The sequence below is a fragment of the Polistes fuscatus genome, unplaced genomic scaffold (assembly GCF_010416935.1).
Source record: "Polistes fuscatus isolate 324 unplaced genomic scaffold, CU_Pfus_HIC Scaffold1, whole genome shotgun sequence".
Taxonomy (NCBI): domain Eukaryota; kingdom Metazoa; phylum Arthropoda; class Insecta; order Hymenoptera; family Vespidae; genus Polistes; species Polistes fuscatus.
Window position 1 is genome coordinate 19,462,749 of NW_025112997.1, and position 20,092 is coordinate 19,482,840.

Genomic DNA, 20,092 nt, shown 5'->3' on the forward strand with positions numbered 1-20,092 from the left:
AATAACATTGATAACAGCGCTGTGCTTTTGCAACAAAGACATACAGAAAGCCTGGCACTTTAAAGTCTAGTAATATATATTATTATTATTTTATTATTATTATTATTATTATAATATATATATATATATGTATATATTAAGGAAAAATATATATACACATAGATATACAATAGCATCCTGTATATCTAATTGTATAAGCGAACAGGAGATGATTCTATTCGAAAAACTAAGAAAAGAATATAAAATACAATTTGTTCATATAAGAATTTGTTTCGGAGAAAAATAGTTTGTAAATTTGTTGGGTATGCATGTACTTGTTTTAGCTTGACAAATTTAAATATTTTATTCTCAGATATTTCTACAAACTTTAATTTTTATGCTTCTTAATGTTTAGAAATATTATCATTATGATGACATCTCTTACATTAGTTTTACTTTTACGCATATCAAACAAGGCTTTCAGTTTTTAAAGTTTGCAAGCTCAGTTAAGTATAATTCTCAAAGTGATTTTTTTCGAAAACAAAGCCTTGTATAAACAAATTATATTCTACATTTTTTATTTAGTTTTTCATGTGGAATCATCCGTTGCTTATACCACCAGTTATACATATATCATTTGTATATATAATAATGTTTATATAATTTTCCTTATCGATTCATGTCGATAATATATGCCACATTGCCTATTTTTTTAATATGTACTGTATATACATTTAGCGAACATAGCTCATATAAGGGTTATATTATTTAACCGTAAGATAATAATCAAACATTTTATATTACGAATAAAAAAGTAAAGGAAAGAAATATTACGTATACTCAATTGTGGTCTAAAATATTCTCAACTTCTATGGAAACTTTTTTATATAATATAGGCAGTGACTTAAACTCGACAATTCGAGCATTTAAAATAAGAAATTTTCTTTGGATAAAATTAATGTATATGAAAACAATAATGATTACAAATGAAATGAACTTCTTCAAAACACTTGATTAAATATCATTCCAAATATTCGTCAACAGTCGACGGTGCTAGCTAGATGACAACATAAAAAAAAATCTTTATAGTTATTTTTATATATTATACGGGGATCACTCACAATTATCGTTCTAATTGTATCTAATAATTTCTTCCTATGTTTTGTTATTTCTCAATAAATAATATGTATTGTTAGTTTGCGTGTGTGTGTGCGATTAAAGAAATTTTAAAGATAATAAGATTCTTTACTTCTTTTATATTCTGAATTTCTCGAATATATATATATCAATGTAATATATTTCAAATGCACTTACTAGATCGTATAAAGATTTCAAATAATAAAGAATTGTAAAGACAAAAGTTATAGTGAAAATTTCAACCAAGTACTTGCATTTTCAAAATATAAATGTTATATAAACAATATAAAAATTGATCGATTAATAGAGATACTATATTGATACTTGCATATATATGAAAAAATCATATGCAAGTTATGTAACTTGTAGTTTTGTATATGAAATTTACAAGAATGTAAATTTTCTTTAATCACTTTCATGAGAAATTTGACATTATGTATTGCTTTTGATTAAAAAATAATATATATATATATGCACTTTTTGTTAACTTCATTTCAATAATTTTTTTCTTTATGCTGTGCATTAGCTAACACCAACAATCGTAATACATGTTGTTTTTCTTAATGAGCAAGAATAAATGAGGCAGCAAGTGAATATTAAGCCTTTAAGTTTGTTTCTTTTATTGTAAATGGCAATTTCTTCTTTAAATGTTCGAATAAAAAAAGAAAATGTTTTTGATATCATAATATTATCAATGCAAAACAGCCCACATTCGTTCAAACATTCTAAAATAGCAGCATTTTACGAAGTATTTGCTCTACAGAGAGAAACTTGTTTATTTTGATATACTTCTTATACACATACACATCCCACATTTTTTACTTTTTATTTTAATTATTTTTTTTTTTTAAATACTTTTTACTTCTATCCTTGAAATTATTATTTATTCATTATACTATCAGATCTTCCAGTTGCCATTTATTTCAAGTATCTTATCATTTATATATATTTTTTTTTTTTTTGATATTTCTTGTAACTTTGGTACATTGCTACTAAAATGTTGACCATACAATTTTAAAAATTTTAGAGAGTATTTTTTAGTAAGAACTAAGAATTTTTCTTCTCCTTTTTTTCTTTCTCTGTTTTTTTATATATATCTGTATACATACACATAAATACTATTTGGACGCTTATGAAATCACAAATGATAGTATTCGTTATTGCCAAGAAGAGTTATTTGTGATATTTCATAAGTTTAATAGTCCTTATCGTAATTATCGATGAACTTATCTTAATACTGCCTAATAATATAACTTTCTAATTTTCATATACAAAATAATTAACACATAAGTGTCAGCAAATTAACATTGCTAAGAATGTCATTGACTTATATTCATATGCTATATAATTATAGAATATAACGATAGCAATGATAGTACATAGTAGATAACTGATTGATCTGAATGTATTAAATAAATCTGTCATGTGTTTGATCGAGAATGGGCTATTATTAATGTTGATTATACAAACTTAAATATATACTTAAATATATATATATATATATTTAAGTATGTATTAATATATAATACTACATATACACATGTAGTATTTTTGCTTGATACAGTCTGATGAATCAACGATATTATATATTCTTTCCGGAAACATCGCGCAAAATATAGATTATTATATTAAAAAACTATCATATCCATTAAAGCAGACTATGTTAATGAAAAAGCTAAATGTTACAGCGGTGAAAAATTAATTTGTAGTTTCATTTGTTTTGTTGTTTCAATTGTATCATGTTAAATTTTGAACATCCATCTTTGGCACAGTATACATTCATTAACTCAAACAGACGAGAATTTTTGTGTAATTAAAAAAAGAAAAAAAAAAAAAAAAGAAATTGTAAAAGAAAAAAAAATATACGTATTACCAATCAATTATTACGTTGATACTTGTCTGTATAGCCCAAAAATTGTAGTATGCAACTTGAATCAACGGAACGTATATATGTATACTTTTTTTTCCGTTACCTAATTTGAATTTGTATAATTCATAAAATCATAAATACAATAAAGTGATCCCTTATATAAACTAAGTCTTGTCAAAAATATTACTAAATACATCCCAAATATCATTTTCAAAAAACTGAATGATAGTGTGTATACATAAGAACGACACATGCCCTATGTATATGCCTTGGAGAGATGTATGTTTAATATATTGTTGTATGATAGAATGAAAATATGAGGGATGTTACTTTAAAAACATAAGTCAGTCAAATTGATAAGTGCAAAGATAATTACAAGTTTAAGTGCACATTAATGTACACAATCGTCTTTGACACTCACGCACTTGTCAGACACTAAGAAAATGAAATATGCATCACTTCATCACTCTTAGCAGCAACAATTGTCCAGTGCAATTGGTAATCGTTCTTAATCGAACGAAATATACACATAATTGTTTTATAATTAACAGAAAAATAATAATATAAACAGTTCAGTTCCAACTGGCATCACTGTCAGCTCCTTCTTCGATGGAAGAAGATGAAGGAGAAAACAAATGATCATATATTAAATCCGTATTATGTAGGAACTCTTCTCGTTTTCTCTTTCTACCATGTCTGCGTTTCTTGGTTTCCAATGCTAACTTATCTTCTACTGAACGTTCCTTGCGAAACTCATAGACTAGCGGATAGATATATTCTATTGCAGCTTGGACAGCAGCAACATTAGGTGCTGTAATATTATTGTATATAAGTTAAATGACGATACAAAAGATTGGCTTTGGATAAGGAAAAGAATATTATTTACCTGTTACTGTAACACTTCCGGTAGCAAATATTTTTAATGTTGCTTTTGGTTCTTTCAATTTGTATGTTACACCAGGATGTAATTCTGGTTCATAACTAAAATATGAGCAATCTTGTAATGTATCAAACTTATAATCTTCCAACGTTTTAAGTAAATTTGAATTAGAGGAGAAATCGACTTACTCTGCATTTTCTTTGTGATATAAGGAAAATGATGTTATTTTGATGGCAAATGGCATACAGCATGTACCTAATACATTAACCACTCTGTAATTATTAAACCGTGCTTTAAAGCCAAGTTTTTGAAGGGAACGCGCAAATCGACGTGCAGCTATTTTTGCTTCTAGTTCGCTAGTTGCACCAGTACAAGTTACTTTTCCCGAAGACCAAATAGAAGCAGTTGTATATGGTCTTCGTAACTTCATTGTGATCATCTAGAAGTTTTAGATGATTTAACTGATTAGTATTAAACATTTGAGATTAATATTAAAAAAATAAAAGAGATTGCTATAATTTATTTTTATATTAATCCCTTACACTATATAAACGTACACTATGTTATACTATACATATACATGAGACTTGTAATACATTTAATGACTCAAACACAACAAACATGGATCCTACTCGTGGCAATTCTTATGGGCCACATTAAATTATAGTATAAGGGATTAACTGTTTAAGTGCTGAATACTTTTGGACAAAGTACTTCTTGGGAATAATATACTTCGCTGCTAATGTGAGCTTATAATTTATAATTATTCTCTCAATAAAATAACATGAGATAATTATTTTTGAGCATAATTTTGATGGAATAAGACTCCAAACATTAATAGAGAAACCGACATTGTATACTTTGCATTCATATCAACGAATGCATATATGCGTCAATAATCCATGCGATCAACTTTTATTAAATAGGTATATATGCATTTGTAATACTCAGAGGGTTAAAATCGTAATCGAATCATTTTGTTTCAATATAAAAATTTTATTTCTGTTATATTCAAAATATAAAAATTACTTACTCCATTTTCTCTTCTGTATTCAACGTTTGAACCATGTAGAGCAATTTCTCTTAAATTAAGATGACACCTTACGCTAAAGCTACATACTACATTATTTATAACAATATCAAGCTCTGGTGTATCTTGATCGGGATCAGACATACATGTTTGCATATCTTCTTTAAAGAGTCCATTATCTTTACTTTCTGTACATATATCACTGTTATTTAAATTTTCAACATTTTCTACATGATTTAAAGATCTATTCGTTAAAGGTTTCATACTATTTTTCTGGATAGCAGTTGCCATAATATTATATACCTAAAACAGAATATAAAATATTTATAAAACACATGCTACTTGAATATTAGATATAATTAATAATAATCTATGAATATATATATACAATATATATACATATAAAAATTATATTAATTTTAATAGGTAAAACGAAGGTACAATTAATAGGAGAAATAGATATCAATAATTATAAGTGATATAACAATAGTCTGAAATATGAGAATTAAAAGTAGCTATATAGGGTAGTGATATAAAATCAGTGTATTTTCTAATAAATTCAATTAACTTCAGCAATATCATCATGATATTTTTGTTTCTTTATAAAATAGCTTTATACTTTAGACGAGCGTGTGTTTGACAAAGAGTATTATACAGAAGAATATAAAATTATGAGTATTACTAATCTTAAATCGATATCAGTGTGAATTAAAAAAATAATCGTATGATTTATATATTATTATTAAATTTATTGATATAAATATTGTGGAATCTTAATGCAATTAATATATTTAATATATCATCCTACGAAATATTATAGAAACCATTTGACGAGGACACGAGGAGTGACTCAAGGTCCATAGATTGTTAAAAAAAAATTAATTTTTCAACTAATCAACGGTACAAATTAGGCATGCAAAATGTTAATCACGTGTGAACAATTTATCTAATATAAATAATGTATTAATTATTATAATTTCATATAAGAGCGTCTCTGAAGAGAGGAAACGGATACTATTACATCGATGTTGACAAAATTGGATGAACTATTGAAATAAATCTATTTCTACTTAATTCTATTGTTATAATTATTATCTAATAATACTTACTTTTAACTAATAACGTATTATTCCTTAAATAATTGCTTCAATATTAATATTTTTGTTGACAAGTGCAAAGAAATCGTACAGCTAGCTCAATAATTACGACCATTGCTACCAGCCATGTTCTTTATACTGGCGACCGCTAGTTATCACGTTGACGACTAACCAGAAACGTCCATGGAATATAATGCTAGATTCACATTATTCTTTTCCTCACTAAACTACCATGGACCAATGAAAAATGGACAAATTTCTAACTGACCAATGAAAAATGGACAAATTTCTAACTGACCAATGATTACGCGATGGTTTCATTGGTCGAGCTTCCAAATACGTTTTCATTGGTTTACTTGTGTATCGTTATTTTAAATTTTTCCTATATAAGAAATAAATAAATCATTATACGGTGACGTAAATGTTATAACGAAAAGAAAAAACAAAAAGAAGAAAATTAATATTTATGAGGAATGTTATACATTGAAAATAAAAAAGATAGATTTTTTTTTTTTATACAAAAAATTATTCACCCGATTTTTTCTGGTGTATTATGTAAGATACGTTATGTTAGATGCATAATCCATGGCTATTACTTTCATCGGATGTAAGTAGTATAGACCGTCGAATGGCAGTACCGCGAAATGTGAAATGTATGTGTTTATATTTCAACGAGCATAGTCAATTATTCAGAGTCTGTTTAAAATAATAAGAACATTTTAACCATGGACTGGGAAGTTTCTTACAGGAATATGTGTCGTGCTTGTATGAATATTGGTTGTGTACTCTTACCAATATATGGTGACGACGCGACTGGTATCAAGAATTTGACTGAAAAATTTCAGGAAGTTACCTTAATTCGAGTTAGTAAAAAGAAAAAATCTAATTATAATTTTAATTTAATTAATACAATTGATTTTTATCATTTTGCAACGTTGAGATAACATTTTTCATAAAAAGGAAATATTAATGACCACTTATTAACCTTAACAATTGATCTGCATAAAATTATTTATATATCTGCGCATGTATAAAATAAGGTTTTATAAAATTGATATTTATTTTTAATATTATAAAGCAAATATTAGTTGATAATTTGTAATCTGGAAAAATGAATATCTATAAAGTTATTTGTACACATGTGTACAATAGGTAATCGGTAACGAACAAGTTGGACTGCGAACAAATTAGATAATGAACACATCGTAGAACAAATACAAGAAGAAGTAATATTTTGTATTTCTGGTTTTTGTCAATAATAGGTTAACAAACAATTTGGATAGCAAACATCATTTTTGAATGGATTATGTTCATCAACCGATCACCTACTGTATATGTAAATATATACATTCAATGATTTGTAAAAATAATATTCAATGTTTTATAAAATTATATTCATTTGTTCATCTCAATGATAAGATAATATTAATGAAAAATAAATTGGTTTAGGTTGATAAGAACGATGGATTACCACAGATGCTTTGCGCTAAATGTGCTTATCGGACAATTACATTGTATAATTTTAGATTACAAGTACAAAAGACGGAAGAAAAATTTAGGAAGATGTGTGCTATGCAATTGGAAGATGTAAAAGTAATTTGTTACATTTAAATTGTATACGTTTGTATAATAAATATTTAATCATTTTATTTCTATTATAATAGGAAGAAGTGGAAAAAATGGTAGAAAATGTAAATGAACAAGACTGCATAATTTTAGAAGATGAATTAATGCAAAAAAAGGTTTTCTTCGATACTTCTGAAATGATTTCTGATAATTACGCGAGCTCTATTAACAAAGAATTAAGAAAGGATGTTACAGAAAAGAAGAGTAAAGACGAACAATCCTTAGAAATAATACCGTTAATGGATTTTAATCGTAACAATGAAATAGATAAGATTCAAGATCATTTAGATAATATCATAGATGACTCTCAGCCTGATAAATTATATAATATTAAAAGCGATTTAGATGATCAATTCTGTAATACTTCGAATTCACAAGATTTACATTATACAGTAGTATATGTAGGAGACACAGAAATGGAGTCTATTAAATCAGAGAATCATGATCATCTTTACAAATCAAAGGATGAAAATATTGATATTAAAACATTATTTTTTAAGGATAATTTTGAAGAATCTAAGACAAATGACAAATTTTTAGATGCAATATACATATCTGATAATATGGAATCAAAGGATATTAAAACATTAAACATTGAAACCGAAGCTTGGCAAATGATATCAACGGATGAATCTGTAGAACAGGTTGATAAAATGAATCTTAACGTCCAACGTGATTGTGAAACAACGGAGAACATGGAGTCAAAAGAAAGCAATGATTCTGACTCAGATTATTTCATTGATCCTAAGGATAATATTTTAGGAAGTTTAAATGATATGATAACTAGAATCAAAGAAATAAAAACTGAAAATAATACAATAGAATATCAGTGTACTTTGTGTTTGCAGAACTATGACAAACTTCCTGGTGTTTTACTTCATACTATTGATAATCATGTTCCAAGTAGTGGTCCATTTTTTTGTGTCGTTTGTGAGATGGATTGTAATAGTCATAAAGAGTTAAGGACTCACGTTAAAAAACATACTGGACGATTTCCATATATTTGTTTTATTTGTGATAAAGCGTATACTTCGAAAAGGTATTTAAAGCGACACATGGTTTGTCATACAGATTTTCCAAGACATCGTTGTCCAAAATGTGGTGTAAGATTTAAAACTAAAGTAGAATTAGAAAATCACATTGCAACGCATGTACATGGGGCACCATATTCGTGTAGTCAATGTTCACGCTTATTCAATCACAAAGGTAATTACAAAAGGCATTTAATTACACATTTGGATCCACAAGGTCTTCATTTACCAAAATATCCATGCACGGTTTGCGGGAAGCGGTTCTTGAATAATCGTACTCTTGAAACTCATATGCGAGTTCATACAGGAGAAAAACCGTTTAAATGCAATATATGTAATAAAAGTTTTTCACAACAAGGAAATTTATTAAATCATTTAAGAATTCATTCGAATCCTCGAAGTTATACATGCGAAGTTTGTGGAAAAAGATTTAACCAGAGAGCTACGTTGAAAGATCATAGTCTTATACATACGGGAGAAAAACCTCACATTTGCAATGTCTGCGGAGTAGCGTTTACATTCAGTGCAGCATTAAGACGTCACATGTGGAATCATGGTAGTAAGAAACCTTTCGGTTGTGAAATTTGTCCTTCACGTTTTGTAGGGAAATATGATTTAAGACGTCACATGCAAATTCATAACGACAGGCCAAGAACGAAACAAAAGAAAAATGAAGGGAAAAATAATAATACGGAAGAAGTATCGAGAGAAAATATTACTGAAGAGGTAAACACAGAAACTGTTCTCATAGAGCAAGTTCTTTTAAATCAAGATGTTACGCAAGTTATACCTCAAGAAGAAGCAGAAAAAGAAAATGTAGATGCCCTTTTCAATCTTATGCACTATGATTAATATTATTTAACGAATGTTTTATTTTTCCTACTTATTTTGTTTAAAAGATAAAGAGGTAGACATGTTGCTTGCACTGGATAGAAATTCTATCTTTCAAGTAACTGAAAATGTATAGCTTCATATTGGAGATATTAAATTTTTAGTTACATATTTAATTGTCGGTTTATATATAGTATAATTGACATCTTTAATTAAGGCTATAAAGCATTATAATTTTAAGAGGGATCGTGATTTATAAATTTTAGGAATGAATTAAGCAATAAATGGTTGCTTTGTGAACTTATAGGATGTAGCTAAATAATTTTCTTTGTTTTCCTTGTGCAAAATTATTTATACACATTTGCAAATTCCTTTTTTACATTTTATTTATATTTAATACTCGTAATATTTGTAAATATAAGACTGAAAACAATAATTATAATTTTACAACTATTTTTTATCATAGATTTAAATTCTTTACTCTTATAAAAAATGTGTACATGTATGCGTATGATTGTATAAAGATGTGGTATATTTATCAAAGTTGTATAAAAGATTTTCATTATAAGTTAATTGTATTTAACAATTTTTTCAACCTACCTTAACATGTAATCTTTTATATATTAATTTTAATTATTTTAAAACTTCTATCTTATTTGCTGTTGTAAATTATTCTTTTGGTAACATCATATGATAACTCGACTGATTTACCTTACGTCGGTAACGTGTTTAAATACGAATGCGCTCTCTACCTGCATAAATGAGTAAGATATTTGTAAATTCGTCCTCGGTAATGTCGGTAACACATTACATTCTGCATTTGACCATGAACGTACGCCATCTAGTTGCATAATAAATTTTGAAGCTGTATATAGTGCTATTAAGAATTCTTCAAGAAAATGAATTCCATTGATTTCTTTCAACATGTAAGATTCATTTATAACAGAAGGCATAACAATGAAATAGCTCAATTTACAGAATAATTCGATAAGTTATGATATTACACGTTTTAAATTGTTATATAATTAAATATACGTATTTATTGGCTTTTTAAATTACTCTATAAGTCTGAAAGATTATATTAAAAGAATATAACGAAATCTTTCACAATTACACATTTAATTCTCGTTTACACTTTTCAATTATATAATAAAGCCGGTAATAACATTAGTAAATCAAATAAATAAAAACAATCGTTTATGTTTCACAAAATCTACAGATAATTGAAAAAAACAGATCAAGACGTCTTCTAAATGGTTGGAAACCTGAGTTGCCAGGAAATTGTCAAGAAAGTGTAAGAAGTAGAATTAACAAGATCATAGGATAATTCTTGGAAGAGAAAAGGAAATTGAAGAAGAAAGTATTACTCAAGTTAACTCGTTCGGAGAAGAAGACGAGGAGACAATAATCTCAAGACGTTACCGGTTGCACGGACAACGCGCGATTGAAGTCCGCACGTCGCGATGAGTTTGGTGCGCGTCGGACGAGTGCGCATCTCGCGCATGCGCATTGGTTGGAGGAGCGCTGGTGGCGCCAGTCATGGCGGCGGAAAACACGCGCGCACGTCAGCACCGCCGCCGGTCGGTGCCTCCACGCCTCCACCTCACCTCCACCGCCACCTCCGCCGCCGTACTCAGGGCTCGTGGGTAAGTACCCTCATACTCCATGCTCCAATCAGTCTGCACTCGCATGTCCACGAGGTTGCTTGCACGGGCCTGGTGGTTGTCCTCTTCCACCCGCACTCGTAACATCCTGACGCCAAGCTCCCCTTTAGCCTCCTTCTCCACGCTCTCTCGTTCCTTCATCTCGCTTCCCTCGTTATCCCTTCCATCTGTCATTCCCTCTCTCCTTCGTCCTTCCTTATTCCATCACTCTATTTTTCTTTTTAGATTCATGCTTTTAGTTTTTGCATATTATCTCGCGACGACAACGTTTCCTATAACCATCCAACACAACAAGCCAACCTATCCGTCCAAACGAACCGTCCCCTTTAGCCGGCTCACCTAAATAACGTGCTTACTTATAATAGTAGTACAGGGTGAGTCGATCCAGTGGTAAACCACCACAACCACCGTCGTTACCACCGCTCGAGATATCGGACGCGTAAAGTTGCACGTTATTTTTGACAGACCACGGAGAGGTTAGGTCTCGCGAGTGAGATATACACATAGAGAGAGGGAGAGAGATAGAGCGAGAAAGGGAGAAAGAGTGGCGGGCTCGCGTGCTCCGTTTGAATTTCGAAGTCGCGCCACGAGCGCTACTCGTACCCTCTCTCTCTTCTTTCGAGAAAGCGCGCGCGAGTAAGAGAGAAAGAGGGATGATGGAAGGGTGGGGAGAAAGAGAAAGATAGAATCCTCTCGTCTTTTGTTACTGCCGCACCGCGACCGGAGCAGCAGCACCAGCAACGGCACCCGAGTATATCGTGACGTCGTATACGGCGTGATGTACGCCGCCGTACGAGGACGAAACGAAAGGGAGAGAGAGAGGAGAGGAAAAGCGCGCGAATCGTGAGCCACCGTCAGTGTACGTCGCGCCAGTCTCCGCGCCGGTGTTCGGGCGCTCTTGCGCTTATTCGAGGTTAGGTTTGACAAGGCGCGTTCTTCGAAATATGTTAAACGATAGTCTTCACGTTCTCGATTTTTTCTTACGCAAAATAATAACCTCAATTAACGTATCGCGTTGTTACCATTGTCGTTGTTAAATTTTTATTACGATATATTGTCGTTGACTACTATTGTCGTGCGTCGTCCTTTTATATCATTATATCATTTTTGATAAGCTAACGTTGAAGACGTTAGTGGCACGCGGATATGGTGCGTCCCGAGAAGAAACTCGAAGCAAGTTTCTCGCAAAGCAGCGACGGATAAGAGAAGATCTAAACGGAGAAAATCTGAAAAAAAAGAGTAGTGTGAATGTTCTCGGATAGCCGTATGTCGCGGCTTGCCGCGCACGACTTTTTCAGTGCACACGAGGAAAATGTACGGGCATTGGTGATAAAAAGGATATACACACGTTATTTAATATACTCTTATTGCTCTTCGACGATTCCACAATTCTTCTTCCTCTTCTTCTTATTCTTATTCTTCTTTTACTTTTATTTCTATTCCTCATCGAATTACAACGATGTCTTCTTATTCGCGCTCGATCGCTGCCAAGTATTATAACTACGTTGGAAAAATTCAAATTTATTTTTTACAATACGTACAACACATCATTTATTTTTCCCTCGATGAAAGAGATTATTACGATAAGAACGATTACGAATAACGATAATCGAAATTTTAATTGCATATTAAAACTACATTTAAAACACAGGACGCGTACGCACACGCACACGCGCACGTGCACGCACATAATACACGTACGCGTATGTTAAAATTGAACGAAAAATATAAAGTGTTTTTAAACCTCGTTAAGAAATTTCGTTCCGAAATTGGTTGGAGAAGTTCGGTGCAACAAGTGTCCAGCCTAAACGTTTGCCTTCTGTAACGAGACTACTCACGTCAGAAGGACATCGGAGATACGTCATTCGATGAACACAAACGGATATCGATCTTCCTCATCGATCTATTCGATTATGCCGTTCGATCAAATTATCTCGAAAATTATCGAACAATTTAACCCGATCGTTTTTATCTTCCTTTCTTCTTCTTCTTCTTCTTCTTCTTTTGATCGCAAACAAATTGTATTTACCCAAATTAAATAAATCATATATTTGTTAATTATTATTAATTCTTCCGAGGAGAGTAAAAAAACGTTCGCGTGCCGTCGGAAAATAATCGTTTGATCTTATTCAATGCAATTAAACTATTACTTCGATGACCGAAGGACAAGGAAAATAAGAAAACAACGATCGATGTCGAATGCGTCGCGTCGGCCCGCAAGATTAATTTGTATCGCGATATTTCCCCCGAAAACTTGCCAACCGTTCAAATAATTGCTAATGTCGAAGTGTAATCGTAGAATTCGATGATCCGGAATTTCGTTACGCGTTCATCGCTTTAGCTAGCTGCGTTCGACGGTATCGGATGATGACATAATATCGTCCAAGTATTGATTTTCCCCCCTTGATTCGATTTAAATCGTCGATACATCCATGCCGTACATATGCAACCGTAACATTTTTATTTTATTTACAACAATTATTACTCTTTTCTTTTTTTCTTCTCTCTCTTGTAATTTTTTTTTTTTTATATACTCAGAAGTGAAGTAATTTTTGTATAATGGGAAATAATATCGAGCTTTATTATAACGCAATTGCAATAATAAATAAATCGTAACGAGTTCGTTTTTAATAATTCGATCAAAAAAAAAAACAAATGAAAACTTACCGAGGAAAGATTATTGTGTAAAGTAACACTGAAGTAATACTAGTATAAAAAAGAACAAAAGAAGAAGAAAAGAAACAAAAGAACGTAGCTTCGATTGCGAACAACGATTTCAAGGAAAAAAAAAAACAATATCCTTCTCGTTTTTTCATCGTTAGTGATTTATTTATTACGAAGTATATCAGTATGGTCAATCGTCGGGAGGATTTCTCTCGCGTGTCGCTTTAGGTTTCTCAATTTTCCACGAACGAACGAACGTGCCATGTTTCTCACTATATTTCTATCTTTTTTTTTCTTTTTTAATTTATTTAATTTTTGTCCTTCTCTTTTTCTTGTTCTCTTGACTTTTCTTTTCTTCTCCCCGTAAGAAGAAACGTGTGTCTCTTTTCTTTTCTTACGCGTCTCGTTAGGAACGGTGACTTTGCGTGGAGCGAGAAAGAAGAAGAAGAAGGCGGTCTGGCAGCGATCGATGCAATTACTCCCGTATCGAATTCGATATGTCCCGTTGAAAGGTTAGAACTAGCACCAGCAGCAGCACCAGCAGTAGTAGCAGCAGCAGCAGCAGCAGAAGTAGCAGAAGCAGGAGCAACAACAAGAACACCACCATCACCACCACCATTGGCAAACATTAACTGCAAAAGCAACAGCAACAGGACTAACAGCAGTAGCAAAAACAGCAATTGTAGGAGATCCTGTTATTGGATTAGTAGTCTCTGTTAACGACAAACTATTCAATTGCGGATAGAAATAATTAACAAAACGACGACCGATTAATAGGACAGACGAGAGAACGAACCATTGGATAACATGATCTTCTTTGTAGATGAACGATGAGAAAACACATTATTCAAATTGGTTATAATCTAAATAATCGTAATGATTATATTTAAAAAAAAAAACACTAAAAAGAGTCGATCGTTATTTTGATATCTTATCGATGACGATTGGTAAGAAATACAAATTAAAAATTGATAAATTTAAATTAAATAGAAAATAATATACGAATAATTCTCACAGTTATTTCTCTTTTTTTTGCGGGTTACCTTTAAAACCCCAAAAAAAGAAAAATTACACGCGAAAGAAATAACGAAAATTGATCGATGTGAAATTAGATTAGAAGGTAAACTTTTTAACAAAGAAAAAAAAAAAGAAAAAAGAAGGCAGATATTGTTCGATCGTCTGTCCTATTCGGATGATCGGATCTCATCGGTTTCTTTCTAATTCGGCTTATCATTCGTGCTAAGAAGACGGAAGAAGATGAAGAGAAAGAAGAAGAAGAATTGTGATAAGAGCAAGAAAGAGAGAGAGAGAGAAATAGATAAATAGAGTGAAAGAAAAGAAAAAAGAAAAAGGAAGGAACACGAGGAAAACATGTTTGTTGTAGATGGATAACTCTGCGTACGTGCCGAATCATCTACCACCGCCGTCCCTGGTCGTGTTTTCGCAGGCCGGGGGACTGCCCGAGGCCCTGAGAATGCAAAGACCCTTCAATCCACAAGTTAGTGTCCTTTTCTTCCTCGCCTTTTACTATCCCTAAAACAGCCGTCGTGTCTTTTTCTTCCCGCTTTTCCGCGCATATTTTTAAAAACACCCACCCACCCACATACACACACACAAAATATTCTTATCTGTATTCTTTGTTTTATATTTAACACGTTCCGTGCCAAGCCATTTGATGTTTAGCGCATTAAATAAATATGACTGCGTGTACCACCGGTGGTACACGTGGCCTGATGGTCAAGTTTAAATGGTACACGTGGCATGGAACGTGTTCATTTTGTAATCTTTTCATTTTCCTATTTTTCACCTCGTTCTCACGAGGACGTACTATTTTTTTTTTCTTTTTTTTTGGTTTAATCCGCACACCGGGTAATATTTGATAAAATTGTTGTTTTACGGGCATGGGTAGATCCTAGGGAAAAATTTGTAGTAAGAATTTTCGTGGTCTAACTTCGTACTCCTTGAAAAACCTTGATCCTCGATGTATAAAATCGATTGCCTTGAAGATAACACTCGATACGCATGCATTATCGTTGCTTGATTTATGCACATATGGTACCCCGTTGCGCTTCGATGTTCGATGTTGCGTAGAAATAGATGGCCGCTTTATCCCTACTCTTATGTTACGACTATTCCTAACTCTCTCTGTGCTAGCATGTTTTTATATTTTATATCTACGTATATTATAAATAACAATAATCGAAATAAATGAATAATTGTTTAATTGTCCGATACGTTCGATCGATCGATTGATCAAAATAAATACACGAAGAAATATTTGACAACGGTTAATTACGAAAAAATGACGTGTAAGTTCACCTTTGAAAACGTCATTTTTATGATATAATTATAAATAAAACGTTAACTAATTATGCGATTTTTTGTTTTCGAATAATTTTCATCTTCATCTTCTTCTTCTTCGACAAAATAGATAAAAAAATGAACTTACGCGTCATATTTAATAAAATAAACGTTCGCGTAGATAAACGAGCGTGTGATTAGGTTTTAATTAAAGAGCTAATAGTAATTGATCTTTTAAAAGGTATAAAAAAACAAAAAATCGGTTCGTAGGATTCGTACCATCGAGAATTTTTTCCAAATATCGGGATGAAACACGATTCGAAATACAAATCAAAAAAAATCTTCGAATAAGGATAATTTTATATCGAGCGATCGGTTGAAAATCATCTAACGCGAATGGAGAGTGTGTGTTATCGGCTTTTACACGATCGCGAAACGCGAGAAGAAAGAAAGTAAATCCTTGTACAGCCAGCCGGATAAACACGTTCACGCCGTAACGTAAACCGCAGTTTTGCCGGCGGCGGCAAGTAAGCGCGCGTGCGAATATATTGAAAAGCTGTCGCGATAAAGACCCAAAGTAACAGGCTAAAGATAAATACAAAATTATAATAATAATAATAAAGAGAAAAGGAACAAATTAGGAAAGGAAAAAGAAAACGAAATTCATTCGGCGTTAATTAATTCTCGGAGATAGTAAAATGAATTGAGAATAATATTGGGGGGGGGGGTCAATTAATTATATGATTTAGTTTTTTTTTTTTTTAATATAAATAATTGTAATGTAAAGTAAAATTTTAGGAATCGGGAATAGTGTTGATACCTTTACTGTTATGTGGTTGAATTGAGAATAATATTAATTATAATAATAATATTAATAATAATAATAATAATAATAATAATTATGAAGAAAAAAGGAACAAATTAGGAAAGGATAAAGAAAACGAAATTCATTCGGCGTTGATTAATTCTCGGAGATAGTAAAAAGAATTAAGAACAGTATTGGGGAGGAGGGGGGTTCAATTAATTATATGATTTATTTTTGTTTCTTTTTTTTGTTTCTAATATAAATAATTGTAATGTAAAGTAAAATTTTAGGAATCGGGAATAGTGTTGATACCTTTACTGTTATGTGGTTGAATTGAGAATAGTATTAATTATAATAATAATTATAATAATAATAATAATAATAATAATAAGAGAAAAGGAACAAATTAGGAAAGGATATACAAAACGAAATTCATTCGGCGTTAATTAATTCTCGGAGATAGTAAAAAGAATTAAGAATAGTATTGGAGAGGGGGGGGTCAATTAATTATATGATTTATTTTTTTTTCTTTTTTTTGTTTCTAATATAAATAATTGTAATGTAAAGTAAAATTTTAGGAATCGGGAATAGTGTTGATACCTTTACTGTTATGTGGTTGAATTGAGAATAGTATTAATTATAATAATAATATTAATAATAATAATATTAATAATAATAATAATAATAATAATAATAATAATAATAATAATAATAATAATGAAGACAGTCGGGTGGGAAGAAAGAGTATGTGTATGAAAGTACGTTGTAAGATGGAGAAGATCTCGTTTTAGTTCAAATCTGTATTTACAAGATGTATAAGGGATAAGATTATGTAAATAATAACGTTTTAATTTAAATATGTTTATTTACAAGATGTATAAGGTGAAGGATAACGTTTCATTTAATATATGTCCGTTGGCAAGAGGTATAGGTAACACATCGAATTTTATGTGCGGATAATTCGACTTAAGTTAAACAATTAAAGAAATTAATTATATAATTTAGTTTATTTTGTTAATATAAATCATTGTAATGTAAAGAGTAAATTTTAGGAATCGGGGTTAGTGTTGGTATCGTTGCTGTTACGTGATAGATATATATATAATTATGATTAATGTAAGTTCAAAAATTCATAAAATTAATTTTATTTTGATAGTGCGTTATTATAATTATCGATACATTAGATCGTTATAAATATTTAATGCTTTTTTTTTTGTTTTTTTTTTACGCAGTAAAACAAAGTAGAATTCTTAAGTCCGAGAATAAAGGCTAACATTTATTTTTTACATTGCAATTATTTATATTAGATCAATTTTGTGTAAATTTTCTTTTTTTTTCTTTTTATTTGATCCACTGTCCGTTGCATTCGGATAGGTTACGATTTTAAATTTAAAAAAAACAAGAGATGAAGCCAAGACGAATACTTTTTCGTTCGATGTTCCATTTTCTTTTTTCTTTCTTTTTTTCTTTGGAGAAAATTTGTCGAAGATACGCGTATGATATACCGTTGAACTATTTCTTCGATTATTATTATCATTTGCAAAGAATTTTGTTTGTTTTATCCACAGTATTTCGTATTCGTTCGGCGACCGTAACCTTTACGTTTGAACATATTTAAATTTACACGTCTATAGATAGATCGAAAAATGTATTTTCTTGTTGTCTGGCTTGAAAGAAAAAGAAAGAAATAGAAAATAAATTTATGCGAATGAAAATAATTTGTTTAATATAAAGATCAATGGTAAAGAAAACTTAATAAACAACAACAACAACAGCCAATAAAAAAAAAAAAAAGAGAAGAGAATAAAATAAAAGCGTTGTAGGTGGTGGGGGGGGGGGGCGAGGAAGAAAAAAAAATATGAAAAAAAGGTATCGTTTTATAAGCTCGCAAAGCGTCGCTCGTTGTTACCGATTTGTTGTGAAAAGCTTGTGACAAAAAGGAAAAAAAAAAAAGGAGAAAAAAGTAGTGGGTGGGTGGGTGGTTGGGTGGTGAAAGAAAAAAAAAGGGTCACGTATCTATCGGCGGTCGGTCGTCGGTAATTAAAATAATAATGAATAGCTAATAAATCAGTGATTGGGAGCTGGAGGAGGCGCAAACACGCGGGCCAAATGCAAAACCTCATTTCCATCGGCATAAAAGAATAATAAACTAATCGTGGCACACTAATTCCCGCGCGATTCATCGCCCATGTCATTATCGGTCGAATGAAATGTTTATTTCGAAAGCTGCTTATCGATACCTCGTTTTCTACGTTTCCATTTCACCACCCCTTTCCCCCCCTCTGCGTACCTACCCCTTTTCTTCTCTCTTTCTCTCCGTTAGTTCTTTCCTTCTTTGTTTTTTTTTAATTTTTTCATTCTTTCTATCATTCGTCCAATATATTTTTCCTTTTACAAATTTTGTTATTTAATATTTTAAATATTATTTAAAATTTATATATATATTATATTAAATATTATTTTAAATATTTATAAATATTATTTAAATTGTTAATATTTTTTAATTGATTTGAATTTTATCTTTTTTTTCTTCCAACGCGACCAAAGTCATCGTCGATTTTTTTTTTATTCGTTGCACGATCAACGATATGATAATGGTGGTGAAAATGTGATAGAAATATTTCTTTCCCCCCCCCTCCCGTCATTCTCTTTCAATTTGATATTTGTCTGACTTGTTTTCTTCTTTTTTTTTTTTATAAAATTTTATTCCTTAACATCTCTTAAATTGCTGTCGTCTTTTTATATTCCTTCGTTTGATCAAATAATATATGATAATGGGATGATAAAATGTGATGATAATTCTCTTCGTAACGTACTTTCTTTATTTTTTTCTTTTTTTCTTTTTCAATTCCTTCCAATCCTCTTTCCCCTTTCTCTTTTTTTCTTTTCATTTTTATTCTTTCAATATCCACAATCGTCATTGACTTTTGATCGATTACTTTTCGCACGGATCAAAGATACGATAATTGAGAATTAAAATGCGAATTAAAAATATAATAAAAAAAAATATATCAAATATTTCTACCTTAGTTCTTTCTTTATTTTTTATTTATTTATTTATTTATTTATTAATTTTTCAATCCCATAAACGAAATTTTCCCGAACGTTTCGTTACCCTTTTAACATTTTGATTTATTTCTAACACATATGCGAATTCGTCGAATTGTTCTTTTCACA

General features: G+C 30.7%; 3 protein-coding genes across 5 annotated transcripts in view; 2 read left to right on the top strand and 1 right to left on the bottom strand.

Moving 5' to 3' along the window:
* Positions 1 to 1,867: 1,867 nt before the first annotated feature.
* On the bottom strand, positions 1,868 to 6,146 carry LOC122516273 (TATA box-binding protein-like 1). The gene is made up of 5 exons (XM_043633951.1): positions 6,006 to 6,146; positions 4,900 to 5,199; positions 4,055 to 4,305; positions 3,873 to 3,967; positions 1,868 to 3,797 (listed from the first exon to the last, which is right to left on the bottom strand). Exons 2-5 carry the CDS (start codon positions 5,185 to 5,187, stop codon positions 3,559 to 3,561), a joined length of 873 nt encoding a protein of 290 aa, XP_043489886.1. The 5' UTR covers positions 5,188 to 5,199; positions 6,006 to 6,146; the 3' UTR covers positions 1,868 to 3,558.
* A 399-nt stretch (positions 6,147 to 6,545) lies between these two features.
* LOC122517225 (zinc finger protein 2-like) lies at positions 6,546 to 9,785 on the top strand. Of its 2 annotated transcripts, XM_043635674.1 has the most exons (4): positions 6,772 to 6,856; positions 7,256 to 7,329; positions 7,443 to 7,586; positions 7,658 to 9,785. In XM_043635674.1, the coding sequence occupies exons 2-4, from the start codon at positions 7,300 to 7,302 to the stop codon at positions 9,500 to 9,502; spliced, it is 2,019 nt and encodes a 672-aa protein (XP_043491609.1). In that variant the 5' UTR covers positions 6,772 to 6,856; positions 7,256 to 7,299; the 3' UTR covers positions 9,503 to 9,785. The 2 variants fall into 2 exon arrangements, with proteins under 2 accessions (XP_043491600.1, XP_043491609.1); XM_043635665.1 differs by lacking the exon at positions 7,256 to 7,329 and having other exon boundaries at positions 6,546 to 6,856.
* A 1,067-nt stretch (positions 9,786 to 10,852) lies between these two features.
* The window catches only part of LOC122515441 (forkhead box protein D2-like), a 126,751-nt gene continuing 117,511 nt past the window's right edge, over positions 10,853 to 20,092 (top strand). The window contains exons 1-2 of one of the 2 annotated variants that reach the window (XM_043632815.1): positions 11,810 to 12,459; positions 15,194 to 15,307. In XM_043632815.1, coding sequence (XP_043488750.1) covers positions 12,394 to 12,459; positions 15,194 to 15,307 — 180 coding nt within the window. In that variant the 5' untranslated portion in view covers positions 11,810 to 12,393. Of the gene's footprint in view, positions 11,128 to 11,809; positions 12,460 to 15,193; positions 15,308 to 20,092 lie in introns of those variants that run through there. The other variant, XM_043632807.1, reaches the window with a different exon arrangement.

Coding starts and splice junctions, on each gene's coding strand:
- LOC122516273 (XM_043633951.1), bottom strand. CDS start 5,187: ATGGCAACTGCTATCCAGAAAAATAGTATGAAACCTTTAACGAATAGA. Junction 4,306..4,899: donor AATACAGAAGAGAAAATGGA/GTAAGTAATTTT, acceptor TAAAACTTCTAG/ATGATCACAATGAAGTTACG. Junction 3,798..3,872: donor CGGAAGTGTTACAGTAACAG/GTAAATAATATT, acceptor ATAATATTACAG/CACCTAATGTTGCTGCTGTC.
- LOC122517225 (XM_043635665.1), top strand. CDS start 6,719: ATGGACTGGGAAGTTTCTTACAGGAATATGTGTCGTGCTTGTATGAAT. Junction 6,857..7,442: donor AGGAAGTTACCTTAATTCGA/GTTAGTAAAAAG, acceptor AAATTGGTTTAG/GTTGATAAGAACGATGGATT. Junction 7,587..7,657: donor TGCAATTGGAAGATGTAAAA/GTAATTTGTTAC, acceptor CTATTATAATAG/GAAGAAGTGGAAAAAATGGT.